At 44.2% G+C, this 22,721-nt stretch overlaps 1 protein-coding gene and 1 long non-coding RNA gene across 7 annotated transcripts in view; one reads left to right on the forward strand and one right to left on the reverse strand.

Moving 5' to 3' along the window:
• The window catches only part of SNRK (SNF related kinase), a 55,299-nt gene extending 39,917 nt beyond the window's left edge, over nt 1–15,382 (forward strand). For 5 of the 6 annotated variants that reach the window (XM_021071715.2, XM_021071716.2, XM_013981529.3 and 2 more), the window contains 4 exons: nt 171–312; nt 4,311–4,523; nt 7,203–7,337; nt 11,514–15,382. In XM_021071715.2, the coding sequence (XP_020927374.1) occupies nt 171–312; nt 4,311–4,523; nt 7,203–7,337; nt 11,514–12,738 (1,715 nt within the window). In that variant the 3' untranslated portion in view covers nt 12,739–15,382. Of the gene's footprint in view, nt 1–170; nt 313–4,310; nt 4,524–7,202; nt 7,365–11,513 lie in introns of all 6 variants that reach the window. The other variant, XM_084987939.1, reaches the window with a different exon arrangement.
• Nucleotides 15,383–18,281: 2,899 nt separating this feature from the next.
• LOC146397280 (uncharacterized) lies at nt 18,282–22,652 on the reverse strand. Its single transcript, XR_014822925.1, has 3 exons — nt 22,362–22,652; nt 21,479–21,701; nt 18,282–20,858 (listed from the first exon to the last, which is right to left on the reverse strand). It is a non-coding gene; the product is annotated as an uncharacterized LOC146397280 (long non-coding RNA).
• Nucleotides 22,653–22,721: the final 69 nt, after the last annotated feature.

Genomic DNA, 22,721 nt, shown 5'->3' on the forward strand with positions numbered 1-22,721 from the left:
ATACCTTCCCTCCCTTACTGGGGCTTTTCTTCCCTAGATCTTTTTACTTTCAGTTATAAATGCTTTTAACTGTTCAAAATAAAATTAGTTTGGTAGTGTACTTTTACTCCTCTTAGTGTTTTTGATTTTCTAACTAATTCAGTATTTAACAGTATGTCTTTGATTTGTAGATATATGGAGTCTGGGAGTGATCCTTTTCATGTTGGTGTGTGGGCAGCCACCCTTTCAAGAGGCCAATGACAGTGAAACATTGACAATGATCATGGATTGCAAATATACAGTACCATCCCATGTGTCTAAAGAGTGTAAAGAGTAAGTACAAAAAGATACACATGTGGGTTATTATCTTTGTTTATTTTAATTTTTGAACTTAATATTTCTGCTCTTGTTAAGTATGTTTTGGGGAGTTAACCCCAGAATATGATTTGACATTTAATATTGGTGTATAGAATGTATTAGTCTGTGTTTTAGATATGCAATTTTTCAAGACATCCATCCATTCTATGCCTCTTACCCTCCAGGAGTGATGGTTACTTCCACTTGAAGAATTACCATAAGAACTGCTTTCCCTTTTTGCATGAGCAAAAAGCAGAACCACCTGGAATTATTTGGCATTCCAGAGACGAGTTAGGGGATTTTGTTTCCTGAAATAGACCATCAACACATCATTTTAGGATTTACAGAGAGTGTCATAATTTTATTCATGCACTCCTCCCCCCGGTTGACTAAAGAGCTCTGTTTGGAGAAGCTCCCCTGTAGCACAGCAGGTTAAGAATCTGGTGTTGCCACCGTTGTGGTGCAGGTCACAACTGAGGTGCGGGTTTGATCCTGGCCCAGGAACTTCCATATGCTGCTGGTGCGTCAAAAAAACAAAAAAAACGAAGAGCTCTGTTTTGGTTCATGTGGCTATGGGAAGAAGTACATGCAAGTTATTTGGCATTTAAAGTATTCCATAGTACTGTGATATGTGTAGAGATAAATACATAATAGAATAAAAGAACTGTTTGAAGTTCAGTATTTCACTGATATTGTGGGTGATACTTTAAAATAAAGTCAGCTGAGATTATAGCTACTACTTGAAGGATTTTGCTATAGAAACAGAGTTTTTGGTTTCTCCCATTGGCTGGTAAAAAGGAAATCTGATAGCTTGAAGATGCTTAACCGTCTTTGGCCATGGTTAAGAACTTAGGTATTCAAACACTCTGGGTTCAAGTACTTGCTTCTCAGTTTATTAATGATCTTAAGAATGGTGGATACCTCACAGGGTTATTGTGAAACTTAATAAATTACTGTGCATAAAACTCATGGCTTAGTCCTTTAGCACATAAGTAGCTCTCAAATGAATATTAATGATTATCCTCATCATAATCCTTATGCCTTTACTATTATTACTCGCTACCCCAGGAAGCAACGCCACGGGTCTGTGGGTATACATTATGTTAGGTGTTTGTAATTCAAGGAGTATCTCCATAGCACCTTCTGAAAAGAACTAAAGCAGAGTAACTTAATTTTATGTTGATATATATCAAGAAGAAGGGATAAAAAGTGTATGTAATAAAATGAACACTTTTGTACTCATTATCCAGCTTAAAAACAGCTCTAGGAGTTCCTGTCATGGCTCAGGGGAAATGAATCTGACTAGCATCCATGGGGACGCTGGTTTGATCTCTGGCCTCTCTCAGTGGGTTAAGGATCAGGTGTTGCTGTGAGCTGTGGTGTAGGTCGCAGACATGACGGATCTGCTGTTGCTGTGGCTGACATAGACTGGCAGCTGTAGCTCCAATTCAACCGCTAGCCTGGGAACCTTCATATGCCGTGGGTGCAACCCTAAAAAGACAAAAAAAAAAAAAAAAAATTAAAAAAGAACAGTGCTAACATCTTAGAAGCTTACTTTTGGTGTCTTCCTCCTAGAGGGATTATCTTAATAACCATAGGACCATTCAGTTTTCTCTTTTATCCTATGTAACTTTTACTAAGTTTTGTTTTTAAGGAACTTGGCCATTTTATTTAAATTTTCAAATTTATTGGCCCCATTTATTTATAACATCCTCTGAAGTCTAAAGTGGGATTGCCACCATTTTTCATTCTGATGTTGATTTTTTGCCTTCTCTATTTTGTCTTGATCAGTCTTGTCTGAGGTTTGTTAATTTTTTAATCTTTTTCAAAAACTACCTTTTGTCTTTATTAATTTACTATTTTTTTGTTTTATGTTATTGATTCTTTTTTCTGTATTATTTCCTTCTACCTACTTCATGGACCAATAATCCTTTTGTTCTTTTCCTTTTTTATGTCAGATATTCACATCACAAATTTTCCTTTTTAACATAGTAGTTAAGGCTATGAATGCCTCCTAGTATCATTTTAGCTGCATCCCACTAATTTTGATGTGTAGTCCTTTTGTTATTTTTCAGTTCTGATTGTTTACCCTTTTAGAAGGTATTTAAAATTTCCAAATGTATAGAGTTTTTAGTTTTTTGTCACTCATTTCTAACTTAATTGCATTGTGATCCAAGAATATAGTCTGTATGGTACTAGTTTTTTTCAGATTGATAAGGCTTGCTTATGGCTTAGCATGGAGTCAGCTTTTGCAAATAATCCTTTTGTTCTGAATTCAAAGAATGTTTGTTTTCTAATTGTTGGGGTCAGTTCTCTATAAATCCTTAAGATTAAGCTTGCTAATTATGTTATTCAAAATTGCTTACATCCCTTCTGAGTTTTTTTGACACTTGACCTATCACTTACTGAGATAGTCTTCTGCTGTGTGAAAAGTATTTCATGGGCAACTAAAAAGTTATTACCCCATTAATACACCATAGTAAATTTATCTTTTTAATTCTAAAAAGTCCATCAGTTTTTGCTTTGGGTGTTTCGGGGGAATGTTGTTCCAAAAAAGTTGAAAGCTATTGTATCTTACTGGTGAATTGAAGCTTTGTATCACTATTTATCTCTAATAGTGCTTTGTGCCTTAAAGTCAGTCTGTGTTATCTAGATAAGTTTTAGCTAACCATACCAATCTTCTCTTGGTTAGCATTCATGTGCTGTATAGTTTTCCATCCTCTTACTTTAAATCTTTTATTGTCTTGTTTGGGGGTACATATTTTTTAAAAATTGGGAGTTGGATTTTTGTTTAATCTCCTCTGACCATCTGGGCATTTTTGGCTTTTAATTGGAGAGTTTATTCCATTTATATTTATTGTGTTCACTGATAGATGTAGAGGTATTTGAAGTCTTTGCATTCTGATTTTGCCATCATATATTTTAGTTCTTGCAGTGGTACCTTGGTTCCTTTGTATTTTTTGACTGTGAGGTCAAATTTCTTGTAATATTACATAGGGAGTTTGCATTTACTTTTCTACTAGTTGCCTAGGGGTACTTCCAGCCTGAAACCTCTTAAAATTAACTTATTCAATATGTATATCACACAGATATGATATCACTAATTTGGACTACAAACTTGTATGAGGATCAGCTTGTAGTTCTTAAAAGAAATTCTCCCACTCCACCTCCATAGCCAGTTTTGAGGCAGGCAGTTTTCCTTCTTGACATCTTAGCAGTAGATTTGTTTCTCATTTCTCATTCACCCTCACACTGAAGGGTGAATCAAGAACATCTATCAAGTTCTTTCCAAGAATTGCATCCCCCACCGTCAGTAGGCCTTACATGTTTTATTCTGTTTCATGCACTGAGTGTTTAAACAGAAACAAGCAGAAACAATCAGGCCAGAGGGCAGCTTTGTCCTTTGCCTTCTAAGAATCTTGCTTTTACTCTGTTTTTACCTGATGAGTAGTTCATCTGTCTGTCCTTCGGTCTGCCCTCCTTCCCTCACCTCCTCCCTCCTACTCTTCCTTCTAGCCAACACAATGCCTTTAAACAAAATATATGTCTTAAAATATATGGCATTTTGTTTGCTTTCATCAGGATGGTCATTCATTCTTCCTGAAATAGAAGTTGGCTCATGCACCCTATTCTGTATGTCATTGCTGATCATTGTATCTGGTTTTGCCACGGTTGGTATCTGTTGTTTTGCCACAGTTAGTTCAAGGACAGATGTTGGTACCAGGAGTTAATTCTAGATGATAGGAAACTGCGTTTGTGTGTTTGGCTTATCGGCATATCTGGTGGTTGTGATTTTTTTTATGAATTTTATGGCACTGTATTTTCTTTATTCCCATCTGCCTCACCACCTCCACTAGTGAATGTAATTAAATTGATGGTATAAGATTAGGAAACAATTTTGATAAATACAGTAACACACGGTTACTAATCCCCCACAGCTGTTTGCTTTAACATGGACTTGCTTTCCTTTCCAGCCTGATCACACGGATGCTACAGAGAGATCCCAAGAGAAGGGCCTCTTTAGAAGAGATTGAAAACCATCCTTGGCTTCTGGGAGTGGACCCTTCACCAGCCACGAAGTACAACATCCCCCTTGTGTCATATAAAAACCTCTCGGAAGAGGAGCACAACAGCATCATTCAGCGCATGGTGCTTGGGGACATAGCAGATCGGGATGCCATTGTCGAGTATGTTGGCACTCATCAGTATAGGGCCGTGGGCTTTGGGTCCTTGGAATGAGTTCTTTTAACATGTCAGGGCCCATGGACACTGTGTCATGGATAGAATTCCCACTTGGCAGGGGTTATGTCATTTATCTCTAGAGTTCCTGGCCCAGTGCCTGGCTCATAGGTTTTGTTGGTCTTTGTTTTTATTTTTGTACCAGTGAACAAGTAAACCATTGTTAGTGGTGTCACTGAGTCCCTTCCTGCAGAGGTGGATTGGAATGGACTTTTGTATCCCAGTACATGCCTTGTCCATTGCTATATCCTCTTCATTCCCTGGTCTCCCTCTGGTCCCCACAGAGAAGTAGGGACACTCAGGGCAATACCACAAGTCCTCTAAATCAGGGGTTGACCAGTCACACATTTTCATGAGTAAAGGTTTAGTGACTCACAGCCATACCCCTTTGTTTACATGTTGTCTGTAGCAGCATTGTGCTGCAGTATCAGAGTTGTTGTGAGAGAGACCGTATGACCTCCAAAACGCAAAATAGTTACTGTCTGGCTCTCTAGAGCCCTTGTTGCCGTAACCTGGAACCCACAAAATGCACACACTATTAGTTGTATTCTTTAAAACCCAACCAGTTTGTAATAACCTAAGAAGTTTGGAATCAATGATTACATAAAGATGCACTTGCTTTAACAATCATTTGATTCACTTCTATTAGAGGTCCCATCTATAAAAATGTGAATCATTTCCACAAATGAAAAGTTGAAAGTTATTTAACCTGTTGGAAGAAACACTTGGGTATGATGGAAAGAGGATATACTTTAGGGGGGGCAAAAAAAGTGTTCCTATCAGGAGGGGCACTCTGGCCTGTGTGATCTGACCCTGATAACTGACCTCAGGGGAGAGGAGGCTGGCTGCAGGCCAGACTGACCTCTGTAGCATGTCAGACTGTCACATGCGGCACTCAAGGATCTGGTTCCCAGGAGTTTCCATCATGGCTCAGTGGTTAATGAACCTGACTAGTACCCATGAAGACGCGGGTTTGATCCCTGGCCTTGCTCAGTGGGTTAAGGATCCAGTGTTGCCGTGAGCTGTGGGGTAGGTCGCAGAAATGGCTCGGATCCCACATTGCTATGGTTGTGGTATAGGCTGGCAGCTATAGATGCGATTCATCCCCTAGCCTGGGAATCTCCATATGCTGTGGTTGCAGCCCTAAAAAGACGAAAGACAAAAAAAGAAAATAAAAAGGATCCTGGTCCCCAGGAAGGTATCCACACATAGGACATGTATCTTTAGGGTACACTGGAAAGGATTTACAAAAATAAAGTCAGGTTCATGATTTTGGTTTAAGTATAGATTTTTACAGGTTTCAGAGTGTGTTATAAGCTTTCACAGATTGACCCATAGATACTGAGATGACCTAAACAGAGAAGAGTAGGACACTTGCCCTTTCTACCAAGGACAGTCACTTTATGAGTGTAGAAAATGATTATTTTTGAGTGAATGAAAGGTTCTTTGCCTCTCCCTGAAGTGGCTTAATAGTCTTGTCTTAAATACATGCATATTTGTATAGAACTATTTAACTCATGTAAATTCAATTATAAATCCAATAGAAGGGGCAGTTTGAATGCCTCAGGTGATTCCCTGAGCCCCAGTCCTTCTAGCTGGTGTCAGGCAGTTCTTGCCTGCTACCCATGTTAAGAACAGCTCCTCACTGCAGGGTGATTCCTGAGTTCAAAGGTATATTTGTTGGTTGCCTTCACACAAGCCTACAGCTTTGTCCAGTATTCGGCTGAGGAAACCACTCTTGAGAAGTCCTTCTGGCCCCCAGGTTTCCCTTCGGGCTCTGCCTAGAATCTCTCACTCAGCCCCACCCGCCCTCATTAGCTGTGGCCCCACTGCACATGTAAGAAGTGACCCCTGTATTGCTTCCTTTCTTAGTGTTCATTGTGTATATTCACTAGCTACAGAAGGTTCCAGAAAACCATAATTACATATTTCTGGACCTTGTGGATCCTCTGTGACATTACTGCCATGTCCCATAGCAGGCCAGCTGTAGGAGAGCAGCAGGGCCATGTGCCTGATGGGCATCGTGCCCTAGCACCTGCCAGCGCATTGCCAGCCAGACTGAATACTCAGAGAGCATTACTTTTGAAGTGGATGAATGAATGCATAGATTTTATTTAAAGAGGCTAATGACATGCTTTTAGTACATTAATAATTTATAAATGTCTAAAAATGCCAGTAAAGACAGAGTATAAAAATAAAACCTTTTTCTGATTTTTTTGATTGCTACTAGTGTTTCAGTGCACATTCATATAACTCATTTCATAGTTCTTTTGGAAGCAAGTAAGCCAGTTTAATAAACACTGACACAGACATTAAATTTTTGGATAACGCATACATCCTTGAAAGCTTCATTATCTTATGCCTTTAAAACTGATATCCAGCTCACTTGCCATCAACATTTTGAGTTTTCCTCATTAATTGAACATTTTTATGCAGTTGTTTCTTAGAATTTTAGGAATGATCTAAATCACTACAAGGATGTTTTTTCTTATATGTGTTTTTTCCATTATTTTGAAGATTCTAGGTCATTGGATTTCATTTGCTTGTATTTTAAGGAAAATTAGTTCTGTTTGTGAAAAAACAAACCTGCTGATGTGGCTTATATTCACTCTCCCTTATTTCCTCAGAGCCCTGGAAACCAACAGGTATAACCACATCACAGCCACTTACTTCTTACTTGCTGAAAGAATCCTGAGGGAAAAGCAAGAAAAAGAAATACAGACCAGGTCTGCAAGCCCTAGCAATATCAAGGCCCAGTTTAGGTGAGAAAAAAATCTTCACTGATTTTAGTAAGTTAACATTTTGAAATAGTGAACTTTTAAAAAACTGTTTGCTAACTCTGTGGGGTGAGAGTACCAACTGTGGTTATAGGCTCAGTGGAGAGGCCATGCGTGGGCTCCCCACATGAGTGAGGAGGGTCTTAGTCACCAGGGATGCCTTTCTCTTCTGGGCTCAGTGGGGAGAGGGGCTGCAGCTGCTGGTTTGGAGAAGCAGCCTCAAGCCAGAGTGTCTGTCAGCTATTTCCATTAAACTCTCCCAGGTCTAACATGTATAAATGTGTTATTTTCTTTAATTTTTTCATTCCAGGAACAGGCTTCAGTATTTGGAATAATTTTAAAAAACATTCAGGACGTTTCTGTGGCATGATGTTATCTCAGGATTTCAGGAATTTCACAGTCAGATCAGCTAGTTGATTTATTAGCTTCCTGACCCTGGGAGGTTACCTAACCTCTCTCTGACAGCTTCCTGATCTGTGAAGTGGGTGTCCTAATGCTGTTTACTCTCAGGGTTGTGGTGGGGGATAAGTGATCAGTATACGTGGAGTGCTTTTCTCCCTGTGTCTGCCTTCATCACTGTGAACGATTCGCTGTCTTTGTGAGCAGCAAGCTGCTCTCCTCTGTATCCCTTCCCTGCTCTTCCTGCCCTTCCTCCGACCTTCCGCTCCCTTCCCCTCTCCTCCCACTTTCCTACTCTTCTTTTTCTTCTGCTTTATTAGCTTTCCATTTAAAATCAAAGCTTGAGAAGGGTTACTTTTTTTGGTCACTATTACGAAATTTATTTAGAATTAGTCTTTACTCAAATAACGTAATCAATGGAATTGTAGTGCTTCAAAAAGAGTAGGATGCTCCTGATTCTAAGTAATTCCCTACTAGTAATTCCAACTATATATGAACATATGTGTGTGAATATGTAACAATAATAACTTTTTAAAGGAGGATGAATATTATTGGATTTTAAATTATTTGTAGTCAGTGTGCCATGAGTAGGTTGTTGCTTAGTATGGAGCAATAGAGATAAGAAAACATTCCTTTAAGGATCTGGCGTTGCCGTGAGCTGTGATGTAGGTCACAGACACGGCTCGGATCCCGAGTTGCTGTGGCTCTGGTGTAGGCCTGTGGCTACAGCTCCAATTGGATCCCTAGCCTGGAAACCTACATATGCTGTGGGAGTGGCCCTAGAAAAGGCAAAAAAAAAAAAAAAAAAAAAAAATTCCTGGATGATCAAAGACTATTTAGAAGTCTGTTCTAACTGGAAGATGAATTTAGTAACTTATATCCTAGAGGTATTCTTGCATTATGAAAACTAGGCACTCTGTTGTCAGTTTGGAGGAGGACTGGGCCCCAGGGGGTGGAGGGGACTCTTGCACATGGGACAAACCAGAAGAGTGACAATGAGACTTAGTCCAGACCTGAGCCCTATAGAGCAAAAGAGCAACCCCAAAGCAGAGTCACTGCCACTCAGCCTGTAGCCACCCTAGTCTTTGGGAGAAGGGAATATTTGCAGTTGAACTATTTTCTGTTCAGTGGAACAAATGAGAACTCAATCTGAAGTTGATCAGATATGTAAATGAGTCAAATTGGCTTTACTTTATTATAGAAATTATAAAGCTAACAGTAGCTATAAAGAAATATCAGGGAGTTCCCTTCGTGGCGCAGTGGTTAACGAATCCGACTAGGAACCATGAGGTTGCGGGTTCGGTCCCTGCCCTTGCTCAGTGGGTTGACAATCCGGCATTGCCGTGAGCTGTGGTGTAGGTCGCAGATGCGGCTCAGATCCCATGTTGCTGTGGCTCTGGCGTAGGCCGGTGGGTACAGCTCCGATTGGACCCCTAGCCTGGGAACCTCCACATGCAGTTTCCTTTTACCTACCTGGGGATTATGGAATGGAGATGCTCTCAGAGCTTGTCCTCCTCCTGGGACCCAGGGCCCACTGGCAGGTGGTAGATGTCTGCTTACTCACCTTCTCTTTATTGTCGAAACCCTAGACTTAACTCGGTTCCATTGCTGGGCGTGTCTTGGGGTCAGAGTGACCTGGGATGCAGAAACCTGGACTTAGTCAGGAGACGTGTTTAATCAGCATAGTTCTGGGGCAGGGAGTAGGTAAGCCAGGGAGAGCCAGCCTCAGAGCAGATACATTCTTTGAGTCCCGCCAGCGTGGGATGGAAACGTGTGTGCTGTGCTCCATCTGTTAGAAGAACCTTGTAAAGTCCTCTGGGAGTTGACCTCCACAGGGGAGGGGCCAATGCCCTCATCCTTCCAGAGAAAAACTAGGAAGTGAGGAAAAGCACTGAGGCCTGACTGCAGAGGCCCTCTCCATTCAACAGGCAGTCATTCAGAGGGCTTCCTGGGTTGAAGAGTGAAACCACTGCCCTAGGGGTTTAGTAACTACAGAACTCAGCCTAGATGTCACTGTCTTCAAGCCTGTGTGGCCTTGGGCAGGTTGCATACACTCTCTGTGTTTTGGTTTCTTTGACTCTTGAGGGACAATAGAATTGTGGTAGGATTAAATGAATTAAAGCCTGTCAGGCTTGGACCACAGAGCTGGTTCTAGTAAGCTGTCAGTCAGTGTGTACCATGCTGTCAATATGACTCATTTATAATTCTTGTTAGCAGTCTGTTGTCTTTCGTTAAGATAAGCCATGATTTTCTTACAGTGATGTGGCTGTAAAGATTGCTTGTTTAGTCTAGCACAGCGTTGGGCCCAGATATATTCTCAATAAATGTGAGCTGTTTAATAATTTGATTTACTCATATAAATAAGAGCCATTGGTTCAGAAGTAGTGATTAAGTTACTGGTACAACTATAGAGATTGCCAGTTTTGTTTCTGGGGGTGGGTTCTGAGGATGGTTTGGGCTTCTGTTAGGTTGGGGGTGGGGGGAGAGAGAGGCTCCTCCAACACCTTGTGCCCTGCCCCTCTCAAGTGGCAGGTCAAATGGACTCTCAGCACCTGCCTCCCACCACCGGACTTCCCCAACATTGGCCAGGGTGACATTTTGAGTGACTGCTTTTTGAGGAACAGCCTGCAAGGAATGTTGTGTACCATTTCCCAGGACCTCCAGTCTTACCCAGAATTGGCATAGTTGTATTGTGAGGACAGACGACTTGTCCAGAGACACTGCTTGACCTCAAAAACATTGAACACTCAGCTTTTATAAACTACCAAGCAGTCACCAGCAAACTGACTCATTCCATCCTTGAGAGAGAGGAGGAGGCTCCAAGTGGGGAAAGCTGTTGTTGTAAATTCCTACAGGTTTTTTTAAAGCAATAGATTTAATTGACAGATTTCTAAGGTAACCTAGTTGGTGTGAAGTGGAGGTGTCAGCGTAGCAGTGGTGGTTTTCCATATCTTTGGTGTCTACTATTCCCCTAGGGAGGGGCTAGTTGAGAATTCAAGGTGTTTTTTCACAACAGGCTGGAGACTTCACTTTCAAAAGTCTTTTCCTTTGGCTACCAAGCAGTGTTACTACTTAAGTGACTCCAGATTGGGGGATAAAATCAAAATTTAAATAATAATGGATTTTGCTATCTAGTACTCCTGTGTGGACATTTTAAAATATATGTATTTATATTTAGCTTAGAGGGTGCATTTTTTAATTGGTGAAGAAGAGATTTATATATGCCACTATTCACTGACTTTTCTCTCTAGTAGTCTCATATTTAAATTCATTAAACTATTTCCATTTATTTTTGTTAACACCAACTTTAATAACATCCTGTAAAATCTGGAGAACTGGAAATTTCAAGTGAATTTAGAAGCAATAATATACCTTCAGCGGTTGTGATATAAGGCTCAAAACAAAATGTTTTGGCGATAACTCCCTTGTACTTTTTAAAAAGGTTTTTCTTGTAGTATGAAACTTTATATGGAAATGATGTTTGCCCCCTTTTCAGACAGCCGCAATGAAGCTTTCATTTGGCCAACAAGCCACAAACTGAACCATGTTTCAAAACCACATTTGCCCTTCTAAAGTCCTTGTGATGTTTACAGGATGTTGAATGGGTTTGCAAGGCTGCTGTTTCTTTTTGTCTATCTATCTTTTTTTCTTTTTTTTTAAACTCTGTGGATGTTGTCCTAGTAAGTTTTATATAATATTACTTGGGTAAAGTGTACATGTTATCACATAGCTTGCCTATTTTTTTTTCAATCTGTTACACAGGCAGTCATGGCCGACCAAAATTGATGTGCCTCAGGACCTTGAGGATGACCTCACAGCCACTCCTTTGTCCCATGCGACTGTCCCTCAGTCTCCTGCTCGGGCTGCGGACAATGTCCTCAATGGCCACAGGAGTAAAGGCCTGTGTGACTCAGCTAAGAAAGAAGACCTCCCTGAGTTGGCAGGACCCGCTCTCTCCACGGTGCCACCCACAAGCCTGAAACCCACGGCCACTGGGCGCAAGTGCCTGTTCCGAGTGGAAGAAGATGAAGAGGAAGACGAGGAGGACAGGAAACCCATGTCCCTCTCAACACAAGTGGTTCTCCGCCGGAAGCCGTCTGTGACCAACCGCCTGACGTCCAGGAAGAGCGCCCCGGTCCTCAACCAGATCTTCGAGGAGGGGGAGTCCGACGACGAGTTTGACATGGATGAGAATCTGCCTCCCAAGCTGAGCCGCCTAAAGATGAACATCGCTTCCCCAGGGACGGTTCACAAGCGCTACCACCGGCGGAAAAGTCAGGGCCGGGGCTCGAGCTGCAGCAGCTCGGAGACCAGTGACGACGACTCTGAGAGCCGCCGGCGGCTGGATAAAGATAGCGGCTTCACCTACTCCTGGCACCGCCGGGATAGCAGCGAGGGCCCCCCTGGCAGCGAAGGCGACGGCGGGGGCCAGAGCAAGCCGAGCCACGGTGGCGGAGGCGCGGACAAGGCCAGCCCCAGCGAGAACAGCACCGGCGGGGGCAGCCCCGCGGGGGGCTCGGGCGGCGCCCCTGGTGGCACATCGGGCAGCACGCGCCGCTGCGCTGGGCCCGGCACCTCCACCTCCACGCAGCTGGCGGCGCGCAGCGCCGGGGAGCTGGTGGAGAGCCTGAAACTCATGGGCCTCTGCCTCGGCTCCCAACTGCACGGGAGCGCCAAGTACATTCTCGACCCGCAGAACGGCCTCTCCTTCTCCAGCGTGAAGGTCCAGGAGAAGTCCACGTGGAAGATGTGCATAAGCTCCGCTGGAAGCGCAGCGCCCGTCCCGGCCATGGGTGGCATGAAGTTCTTCTCTGACCACGTGGCGGACACCGCGGCGGATTTGGACCGGATAAAGAGCAAGAACCTGAAAAATAACGTGCTCCAGCTACCTCTATGTGAAAAGACCATCTCTGTGAACATCCAGCGCAACCCCAAGGAGGGGCTGCTGTGCGCCTCCAGCCAGGCCAGCTGCTGCCATGTCATCTGATCCCGGCTGTTGCCGCTGTGCGCTTCCTGCTCAGAGCCATGAAGACCGGCTCACTTCACTGGTCCCTTTTTGGTTTTTACTATTTTAAAGCGGACAATTATTTATTACTTTTTCATTTGTTCGCCTGACGATGTGACAATGCATGGTCTTTGTGCATGCTGCTAGACACTTCTTTTCCAGCTGAAAAGTCTCTTGTGTACTTTTTACATTTATAATTTTAATGTGGATGATCAGGATTAAATTAAATGTATATTTGGAACCTAATATAAATGGAGCACTTAGAAATTTGATGTTCTGCACTTAACCTAGAGAGAAAGAAATGCTTTTGTTTCCTTGCGGAAAAACCTAAATTCCTGCCCCGACCTTCTGTGATATGGATATTCAGTGTTCTGAGGCACACTCTGGTGTCTGAAACAGAACCAAAGCAATAACATTGTGATGCCGACAGGCCTGGAGCCCACGAGTGTGTGCACAGGCAGTCTTTCTGAGGCCTGTGCACAGCAGAGTACAGTGAGCGTCTGCACTGACAACCTTGAAACCCTGATTTCAACATACCCACACCTGTTTGTCTTAAGCTATAGTGTGAAAAAAAAAAAAGTCTGGGCTCTTAAAATTTAATTGAAAAAGATTTTCTTATTTGTAATAGGTGAGATAAAGTGCTTAGATTTATAGGGCAGCTTCCCCCGTAGTGGTAAATCACAAGCAGACAATCTCATTTTGTAATGTGATGAAGTGAACTGATGATGTCTTAACTCTACTTATAGAGTGCGTGTCTGTCTAACAGAACAAGATGATGTTCCGTGTAAATTCCTTCCCAGAGGGCACACCCCAGGGTTCCTTTACAACCTCTTGTAGATAGAAGAAACTATCGGGCCTAACATGGAAAGCAGAGGTGCATGCAGATGTTGGCAAAGTCAAAACCCCATAAATTAAAAAAAAAAAAAAAAATTATTGGCATTTGATAAAAATTTGATAATTCTGTTTGATAATTAGGTTGGCTCCTTTGTCATTTCCATTCTTTTATGTCCTTTAGCTCAGTTACCTATGAAAATTGGCTGATTAAAAAATACACATAAAAGGATGAAATTCACACATAGAGCAATCAGAAATGCACAAAGCCTGCTTTGTTTTTTTTTTCTTTGATTTTTTTGTTTTGTTTTGCTGAAAGTATTTTTCACTTTGCCGTCCTGCCAAAACAATAATCAAAGAACTCTTGCTTTAAACTATTCTTGTACAAAGACTACTTTTGACCAGATAATCATCCTTTGTGGCTTTTATCTTGTAGGACCCAGTATCATTTTGGAACGGGCCAGATGCTACTTTTTCATGCCGTGCCCTTGGGGTCTTAAAAGCAATGCTTAGTGACATTGGTGATAGGATGTGGCTGGGCCCCAGGGACTTCCCACACTCATCAGCCTCCCCTCATGTCTCTGCAGTGACAGTCGCCTGGTCCATAGAGTGGGCAGAGCACCAAAGGACAGCATTCCATTGGTCATGTTTTCTCCAAATACACACTGACTCTGCTACTTTAGAATTCATGTATTTTACTCAGAAATCTGAATTTCACAGTATACTTAACTAAGCAAAGATGATACTCAAAACACTTTACTTTCTAGACCTAGGCTAGATATGTTTTAAGCTACAGCTCTAGTTCATTGTGATATTTATAATTGAAAGCTATGAGAATAGAAGTGTGGGTGAAGCCATAGAACATGTTTGCTTGAAATTCGTGAGCAGGGAATATCTTATAAAGGGCCAGAAATAAGATGTGTGGTTCACATAGATAGTGAGCGTAACATCTGTATTAAACGTAGGAGAGAAGTTTATAAAGGGCATTGGCAATAAACTCTTTGTTGCAGCTGTTTTCCAAGTAATGTAAATACTTTTTCCTGTGATTATGTATAGCCTTGGAATGGCACCTTTTAACTAACCCGTATGTGTTTGGTTTTCAATGATTTTTTATATTCAGATGTATATATGGTGCTCACTTTTAGGATCAGCAGTGTTGACCATTTATGCTGCATAGCTGTATCATAGCCTTATTAGTTGTGTGTGGTTGTTTGACCCTCTGGGTTTACGAGATGTTAGTCTGAGTGGCGTCTTACTCATTTGTTCGTAAGTGAATGATTGTGCATGTGTCGTATGTCATAGTATGTCGTCATGTAAAAGGGAGGGAGCAAATAACCATTACATTAAGATAATATTGGACCAAACGACTTACTTGCTCTAAACAGTTTCTTGTACCCCCTTAACCTGTCCTCAGAAGTTGCATAGAGTTGCAGTAGTGTGTAAATTAAATATTGTGGAGAAACAATTAGTCTTGTATTTTTCTGTATGTGTGTATATGTATATATATATACATATATATATAAAATTATGTACTTCTGGCAATTCTGTCTGTATTTAAAATTGTGACAATCTTGACACCGATTTTAAGAATAGTCATGAGACTGAATCAAATTAGAGATATCCCTTCCAAGTAAGAATTGATGTCTGTTAAGAGGGTACAGAATTATCAGCTGATTTGGTTGGTTACTTCCACTGCTGGCTGATTTTCCTCATTGTGTAAACATTGACAGGTATGTGACAAATGGGAAAAGAAATCCGAATAATAAAGTGGCATATTGGTGTTCAGCAATATAAACTGTGTCCCATGTTCTGTTTCTTCTTGTGAATGCAGCTGGCCTAGTTAGACTGACGTTCTGCATGCTGTGTGCCCCTGCACTGCCAGATGTGATGGAAAAAATGCAGTTGTGACTGTTCTCACTTTAAACTCGTGATCACAAGTCTCAGGTGGGTCCCAGGACTGCCCATTAATTAAAATTTATTTCCCCAGTTCATCTGCTTTCTGCACTCAGCCGGTCCCCATGCTCCCTAATAAATAAACCAAAGCAGTTAGACCTGCCCCATGCTCACCCTTCTACCTTCCTGCCTTCCTAGGTATCAGCATGCCCTGCTCTTCCTCTTGTTAGTGTGGTTCAGTTCCTTCACCTGGTCATTCTCTTCTGCCCCTTGTACCACCAATCTTTGCTTCTCTACTAGATCATTTCTAACAGCAAACAAAGCACATGTGATTTTACTCCTTTCATTGTTTTTGTTGTTCTCTCTAGCTGTTGCCACATTTTCCTGTTCTTCTCCTCTACATCCTCTGAATCCTTCCATTCAGGCTCTGCTGCTGTCATTTCACCAAAACTGCTTTGCTCAAGGTCAGCAGTGATCTTCATGTGCTAAATCCAGTGGTCAGTTTTCAGAGCATTGAGGGTTAATCCACATACCACATAATTCACCGATTTAAATTGTACAATTCAATGGGTTTTGGTATATTCACAGAAGTATGCAGCCATTATCATAAACCCAAAAAGAAACCTCATACCTGTTAACACATTCTTCCTTTCCCCTCAAATCCTACCCCAGCCTCAGCTGGGCAAACACTAATCCAGTGGTCAGTTCTAGTCCCATGTTGATTACTTATATTGTTAAGGACCCCACTTCTACCTTGCTGCTCTTCAGTCCACTAGCTCTACATTCTCATACCTGCTAAACTTGGAATAACCCATGGTTCAATTCTGGGTTCTTTATCTACATGAAATCTCTTGATAGTCCCATTCAGTCCTAACATTCATGTGCCAGTAGAAGCTCAAAATATATTTAGCCCACGTCTCTCCCAGGAAGACCAGATTCCAACTACCTATATTTGATTTCCTTATTTGGATGTGCCTAATAAGCACCTCAATTTTTACAAGTCCCAATGTCCTGATCCCCCTCAAATCCTTGCCCTCCTAATGTTCCCTATCTCATAAACGACAACTCTAAACCTTCATGTGTTTTGCATAAGTCAAAAATCTTGGTGTCAACCTTGACTCTTAATCTCAACGTCTAATCCAGCAAATCTTTTTCACCATTCAAAAACTGACACTTCGTTGCCTCCACTGCTAACACTCTGGCCCATGACACCATCATCACTCATCTGGTCAACTGTAAGGCTCTTAAAGGGTTTCACCAGTTTTGCCCCTGTCTCTAATCTCCTTTGAGCATTGTGAGTGACCCTGCTAAAAGCTAGATCATGTCATGTTTGGAAAGGTGTTTACTTTCCAAATATTTGAGGATTTTCCATATAAGATTCTGTTACTAATGTCTAGTTTAATTTTGTTTTGTCAGAAATCATGTTTTGTGTAGTTTAAATCTTCTTAAACTTATGGATATAAAATATGGCCTAGCTAATGGCCTATCTTTGGGAATGTTTCTCTGAGTGCTTGAGAAGTGCTGTGGTTGGTAAAATGTTCTGTGTGTTCTATACCAGGCCATTAACTCAAGTTGGTTGATAAATATTCAAGTCATATATTCTTACTGATTTTCTGTCTCATATATACATTACTGAGGGAGTGTTGATATCCAACTGGTTGTGGATTTGCCTGTTTCTTCTTTTAGTTCTGTCACTTTCAATTTATAAAATTTGAAGCTCTGTTATCAGATTTGATTGTTAAGTCTTCTTGATGAAGTGACCCTTTTTATCATTATGAAATGGTCCTCTTTACCCCTGGTAAATTGTTCTTTGTCCTGAAGTCGACTTTGTGTGGTATTGATACAGCCATTCTAACTTATTTTTGACTTGTGGGAGTATATTTTATTTTTGACCAATCTGTATCTTTATATTTAAAGTTGAGGTTTGGGGTTTTGGTTTTTTAGTTCTTTTTGTAGACAGCATTTGGTTGGGTCTTGTTTTTTTTATCCATTCTGCAAATCTCTGCCTTTTATTTGGAGTATTTGCACTTAATTACATTTAGTGTAATTATCAACATAGCTGAGTTTAAATCTACCTTCTAATTGTTTTGTACTTGTTTCATCTGTTCTTTGTTTCTTTTTCCCTCTTACTACCTTCTTTGATTTAACTAAATACTTTTTATTGGCTGTGTGCCTCTTAATTTTTTTAGTGCCTGCTGTAGTGACATATATAGATATGTTTTTAAGGTAGATTGTGACTTTATACATACATAATCTACCCTAAAAATAATAATCCGGGAGTTCCTGTAGTGGCACAGCAGAATCGAATCCGACTAGGAAGCATGAGGTTGTGGGTTCAATCCCTGGACCTGCTCAGTGGGTTAAGCATCCAAGCGTTGCCATGAGCTGTGGTGTAGGTTGCAGATGCGGCTCAGATCTGGTGTTGCTGTGGCTGTGGTGTAGGCTGGCGGCTGTAGCTCCAATTAGACACCTAGCCTGGGAACCTCTATATGTCAAGGGTATAGCCCTAAAAAGCAAAAAAAAAAAAAAAAAAAAAAAACAAAAAAACCCCCGCAGATTTCTGGAGCTCACTTGATCCTTGTACGGTAGGATATGCCAGGCTTCAGGCTTTGCTCTGAAGTCCAACAGGGACTGGGTTCCTCAGGCCTCTAGATCTGGCGAGGGATAGATGAGAAGGGGAAATGGAATCTGCTAGGGAGTCATTTGTATTTTTGAGGACCCTGACTTCCAAACCTCTCACCCCCAGCAAGATGTGAGAGGGTGGGAGGTTAGGAAGAGAAAAAACAGAATCTTGGTCCTTGTGAGTTTATAATGCCCTTGGGGAGAAAACAGGGGGTTTAATTAGCACCAGATGATGATCAGAGATGGTGACTTGTCCCAGGACATGAGATTCAGGAGAGGTCCAAGATGGGTGGGCAGGAGAGGACAGGGGATGGAGAATTGAGAAGCTGAGCAGGATTCAGGTCATCAGCTCCTGTGTGAGCCTCGGGAGACAGGCGTGGACTTTGCTGAGTGAGAAGAATCCATTGTTTTTGACTTCTTTGTCCCTTCATGGGGACTCCAGGATTTCTGGATTGGAAGACTGAAAGAATTGGAGAGCTGGGAGGCACTGCCTGAAAGAGTTGCCAGGGGGAACACCAGTGTGAGTGCGGAAAGGAGACAGATTCACTATCCCACTGTCATTCAGGGGCCCTGCTCAGAAGGGCCATCTCTTAGCTTAATGCTCTGTTTAGTTTGTTGTCTTGAAATTCCGGATAACTTTTGACTGCATTTTCATTTTGCCCTGCACCCCACATCTTATGCACCTGGCCGAGGGGCCCCCTTGTAGATCTGTATTCTGCAGGTACGGAGGAAGTGATCTCAGCCCTGAGCATGGGACGCTTTGGTGAGAGCAGAGCAGCCAGGGCCAGAGACAGAAGCCTGGAGCTATCTCAAGTGTAGTGAGCGAAAGCATTGAAGAAGCAGAGTGGAGGCTACAGAGTGGGAGAGCAGCAGGTAAGCTCAAGAACTTCTCACTGAGGCTGTGGTCTGGATCATCCGTGAGCAGCAGAGACTGCTCTGAGGTTGAGGGGAGTGGGGGGTTGGATGCAGGTCTTACAGAGGCCCGGCTGAGAAGAGAGGTGGGAGTGGTAACAGTGAGTGTGGGCGTTACTTTGATAGCCAGCGCCCCACAGAAAGGGATAGGCAGGCAGGCACATGGCCCACTTCCCTGTGGGGTCACGGGGCTCAGAAAGGTACAAGGCCTTCACGTGGGCAAAGCACTGGTCTGACCTCAGAGTCCACTTCTTAGGTTGTCCTCCTGGATGGGGAGAAGTGAGACAGTGGATGACCTTTGAGCTTCCAGCCTTCCGGAGAGCTGGGCAAATCAATATTAAAGCACTGGGCTATGGAGTCCATTTCCATACTGAAGCTCTAACAAAACAAATGTCTTTGCCTCTTGTTACCTTTCTAATACCTGAACAATTCCAAATTCTTTGACACCTACGGACCTGAGGGATGCAGACATGTAGATGAGACCAGGTGGGGCAGTTCACTGTACCTCATGATGAGAAGACGTTTGGAGTCAGGGCTTGAGACTTGTTCTGACAACATGCCCCAAGGCATTCCCATGTGCTGAAGCTTCTCTGGGTTGGAGGGATTCTCCCTGGGACCTGCCATCTGGGAGCAAATTGGTACCAAGGAAAAGTGTCTCTTGGTCCCTGGGATGCCTGTAGTCAGTTAGGAAGCTTCAGTGTGTTTGTGTAGGAAGCACAGCAAAAACCTGGACCAGAGGACACACAGTTTAGGTGGGAGTTAGCACATCATTGGGTTGGTTCAGATTATTAATGCAAATTCCAACCTGTATCCATCTTTCAATTGTGGCCCAAACGCCAGGGGCTGTTCAACCAGGGCACTGCAGACAGGCAGGGTGCCCTGGATGGCAGACGGTTGGACAGGTCCTGGAAGGCAGTTGTTGCTACTGTGCTTGGTCTCCCCATTTATTTAGTTGACTCCATCTGCAAAGGACAAGCCCCATGGTGCCAGTTTTGGGGATTGGAGGGGCAGAGATTACTGTCGCTCTTTGATCTCCCGTAGGGTGAAGACACATTTGGTTTCTGTTTTCCAAACCAGCAGCTGTGTAAAGGGCAGTGTGTATCTGTGTCTGCACTCCTGAGTTGCCCTCTGGTTCACTGTTCAGCGCTGTGACGATTTTCCTGGTACCGAGTAGATGATTGGCTGTAAGCTCTTCACACCTCGGGCTGGTTATGTGTGTGTGTTTTGCTTCCCCCATGAGGGTCAGCAGACCTGGACATGGTCGGCCCTGCCCTTTCTGCACCCTCCTGCATGGGCCGTGGTGGCCTCGAGTATGAACAGATGACAATGGGTAGTAGAAGGAGCCGTGTGATCCTGATACTTTGTGCTGTGTTTTTCCCGTCCCCAAGGAAGTTCACCATCAATGTGAAAGGTCCAGAGAGAAGGCCACATGTTGTCCGCATGATCTGTGCCACAAGCTCAAGGGAGAATGCCACCATGCTTCTTTGACTTCAGTTGACAATGTGAGGCTCACAAGTCAATCAGCAGGAAGCTCAGAGTCCCCTCCCTCCTGGGTGGAGGTGACTCTTCCTCTGAACTGCCCAGGTATCCCAGGGGCTTCCACAGGGTTGGGGGAGATGCCACTTCTCCAGTGCTAGGCGTTGAGGGAACTGGAAAGTCTCTTCGGTCCTGCACCCTGTTGCTCCTCTGCCCCAAGTCCCGCTCAGGCCAAGGGGTGCTTGTCCAGTGCATGGGGCATCCTTATTGCTCCAAATCTCTGCCAGACCACAGAGGCCCCTGTGGGCACCATGGTAACAAAGCAGCAGGGGAGGAGGCTGGCTCTGCAGGGCCATTAGCATCAGCTCCTTTTGGAGAGAAAGCAAGGCCTCTACACCCCACCCCCCACCCCGAGGTTCTCAAACTCTGGGGTGAGACAGTGCTCATTGGAGGCATCTCAAAGATATAGAGTCCTGGGCCAGACTGCCAACAACCCAATCCTCAGGCCTGGTGGTGGCACCCAGGCCTCTGCACTGACAAGGTGCAGAGGATTCTCTCCTGGAGCGGGGGTTCTGCAGCCACACCCCGAGGGCTCTGAGGCCCTGTTGCTGATGCCGGCCTCACTGCCCACCCAGCTAGCTCACAAGACCCCCTAACTCTGACTCTGAGAAAGTTGGGAAGAGCGGCATCCCATACCCTTCCCAGATGCCTACAAATGGGCTCTCAACAGGACCAAGGGAAGCACCTTCCCTCCTGGAGAGGCTGTGGCCCCTCGTGGTGGTGATGAAGGGTGCTCCCAGGCTGAAGGAGTCCTGAGGACACAGCTGCCCTGCAGAGGGCCATGTCTCTGCTCCAGGCCCTGGCAAGAGTTGGTGGCTTCTGCCTCTGTCAGGTCCCCTCTCTTTAGGCTACTCTAGGGTGGGTTGTGGGGCATGGAGGGAAGTCTTCAGACCTAGCTGAGCAGTGAGAAGCTCACCAGGCCCATTACCTGCTGTTGAACTGGTTTGGGGAGCTGTTCTTGCAGGACATGGGTGAAACTGACTCTTCTTCCTTCTTGCTGTCAGTATCCTGCTGGAAGGAGGGCAGGAGCTCAGGAGAGAGCTGGGGCTGGGGCCTGGTAGGGCTGCAAGCACCGTCTTGGCAGATGTGGGCCATGCTGCTGTGAGGACTTGGGGAAGAAGTATAAGCTCCTGGTGCCTCAGTTTTCTCATCTATAAAAGAGGGACAATATGAGGAAACTGAGGCCCAGGGGAGAGCAGTGGGCTCCCAGCCTCCAGCTTCTCTGTAGGGCTGGGTATCCTTAACCGTGTGCTTCTAGGTCCCTCCCCAAAGCCAGTAAGTCTGAGCTTTGGAGCTGCTGGCAGGGAGTGAGCGTGGCCACCACGAGGGAGAGAAGGGCTTATTGCCTGTCATCTGCTCCCGCCTAGGCCCAGGCCTGAGCATTGAGACCAAGGGGTTGCCATGTGGAATGTATTGGCCCAGCCCCTGCCCCAGGGACCCAAGGAATGGCAGTGGCACAGGACTAAATGTAAGGCTGGTGGCATGAGAGGTGAGAGGCTGAGAAGTCAATCAGGCCAGGACCCACTGGTGATCTGTGGACTTGGTGACAGAGGAAGGGGAATTGGGGCAGGGGTGGGGAGGTGGCAGTCAGAGGAAGAGGCCTGGACTGGGGCCGTCCGCTTGGCAGGCAAGGTGTGGGGCTGTGGCCTGGCCCTGCCCAGCAGCCTCATGTGTGCAGTTAGAGAAGCAGCCCTGTCCCTGAGTGTCCAGCACAGCAAGGGCCACCTGTGTGGCTGCACATGCCTCCTCTGATTGGGACCCTCCCAGCAGGGATGGCAGGGCAAGGATTGTGTGGGAATCGGTAGTGTCACCTCCTTGTCTCTGGCTCTCCTCTGGTGACCGAGCCTCTCTCCTGGACCTACTGATGCAGCAGCTCCCACTGTCCCCCTTGACAGCCATCTGGTGACGGGGCTTAGGTGCAAAGACCTGGGTTCACCACAGTAAGGGCCAGGCCTGACATGCCCTTGAAGACCGAGGCGGGTGTGCACACAGGAGACTCAGGATTCCTGTCCAGCTTCTTCCTGCCGGGTGCTGGTCTGGAGATGCTGCTGCCTCAGGCTCCTCCTGGCACTGTTTATTTATTTTTCTTTTCAGGGCTGGACCTGTAGTAGCAAATAGAAGTTCCCAAGCTAGGGTTGGAGCCGCAGCTGCCAGCCTATGCCACAGCAACA

This window comes from Sus scrofa, chromosome 13, assembly GCF_054392235.1.
Source record: "Sus scrofa isolate SSC_HxYL_T2T_F1_AM1 chromosome 13, Sscrofa_HxYL_maternal_Yorkshire_Landrace_v2.0, whole genome shotgun sequence".
Taxonomy (NCBI): Eukaryota; Metazoa; Chordata; class Mammalia; order Artiodactyla; family Suidae; genus Sus; species Sus scrofa.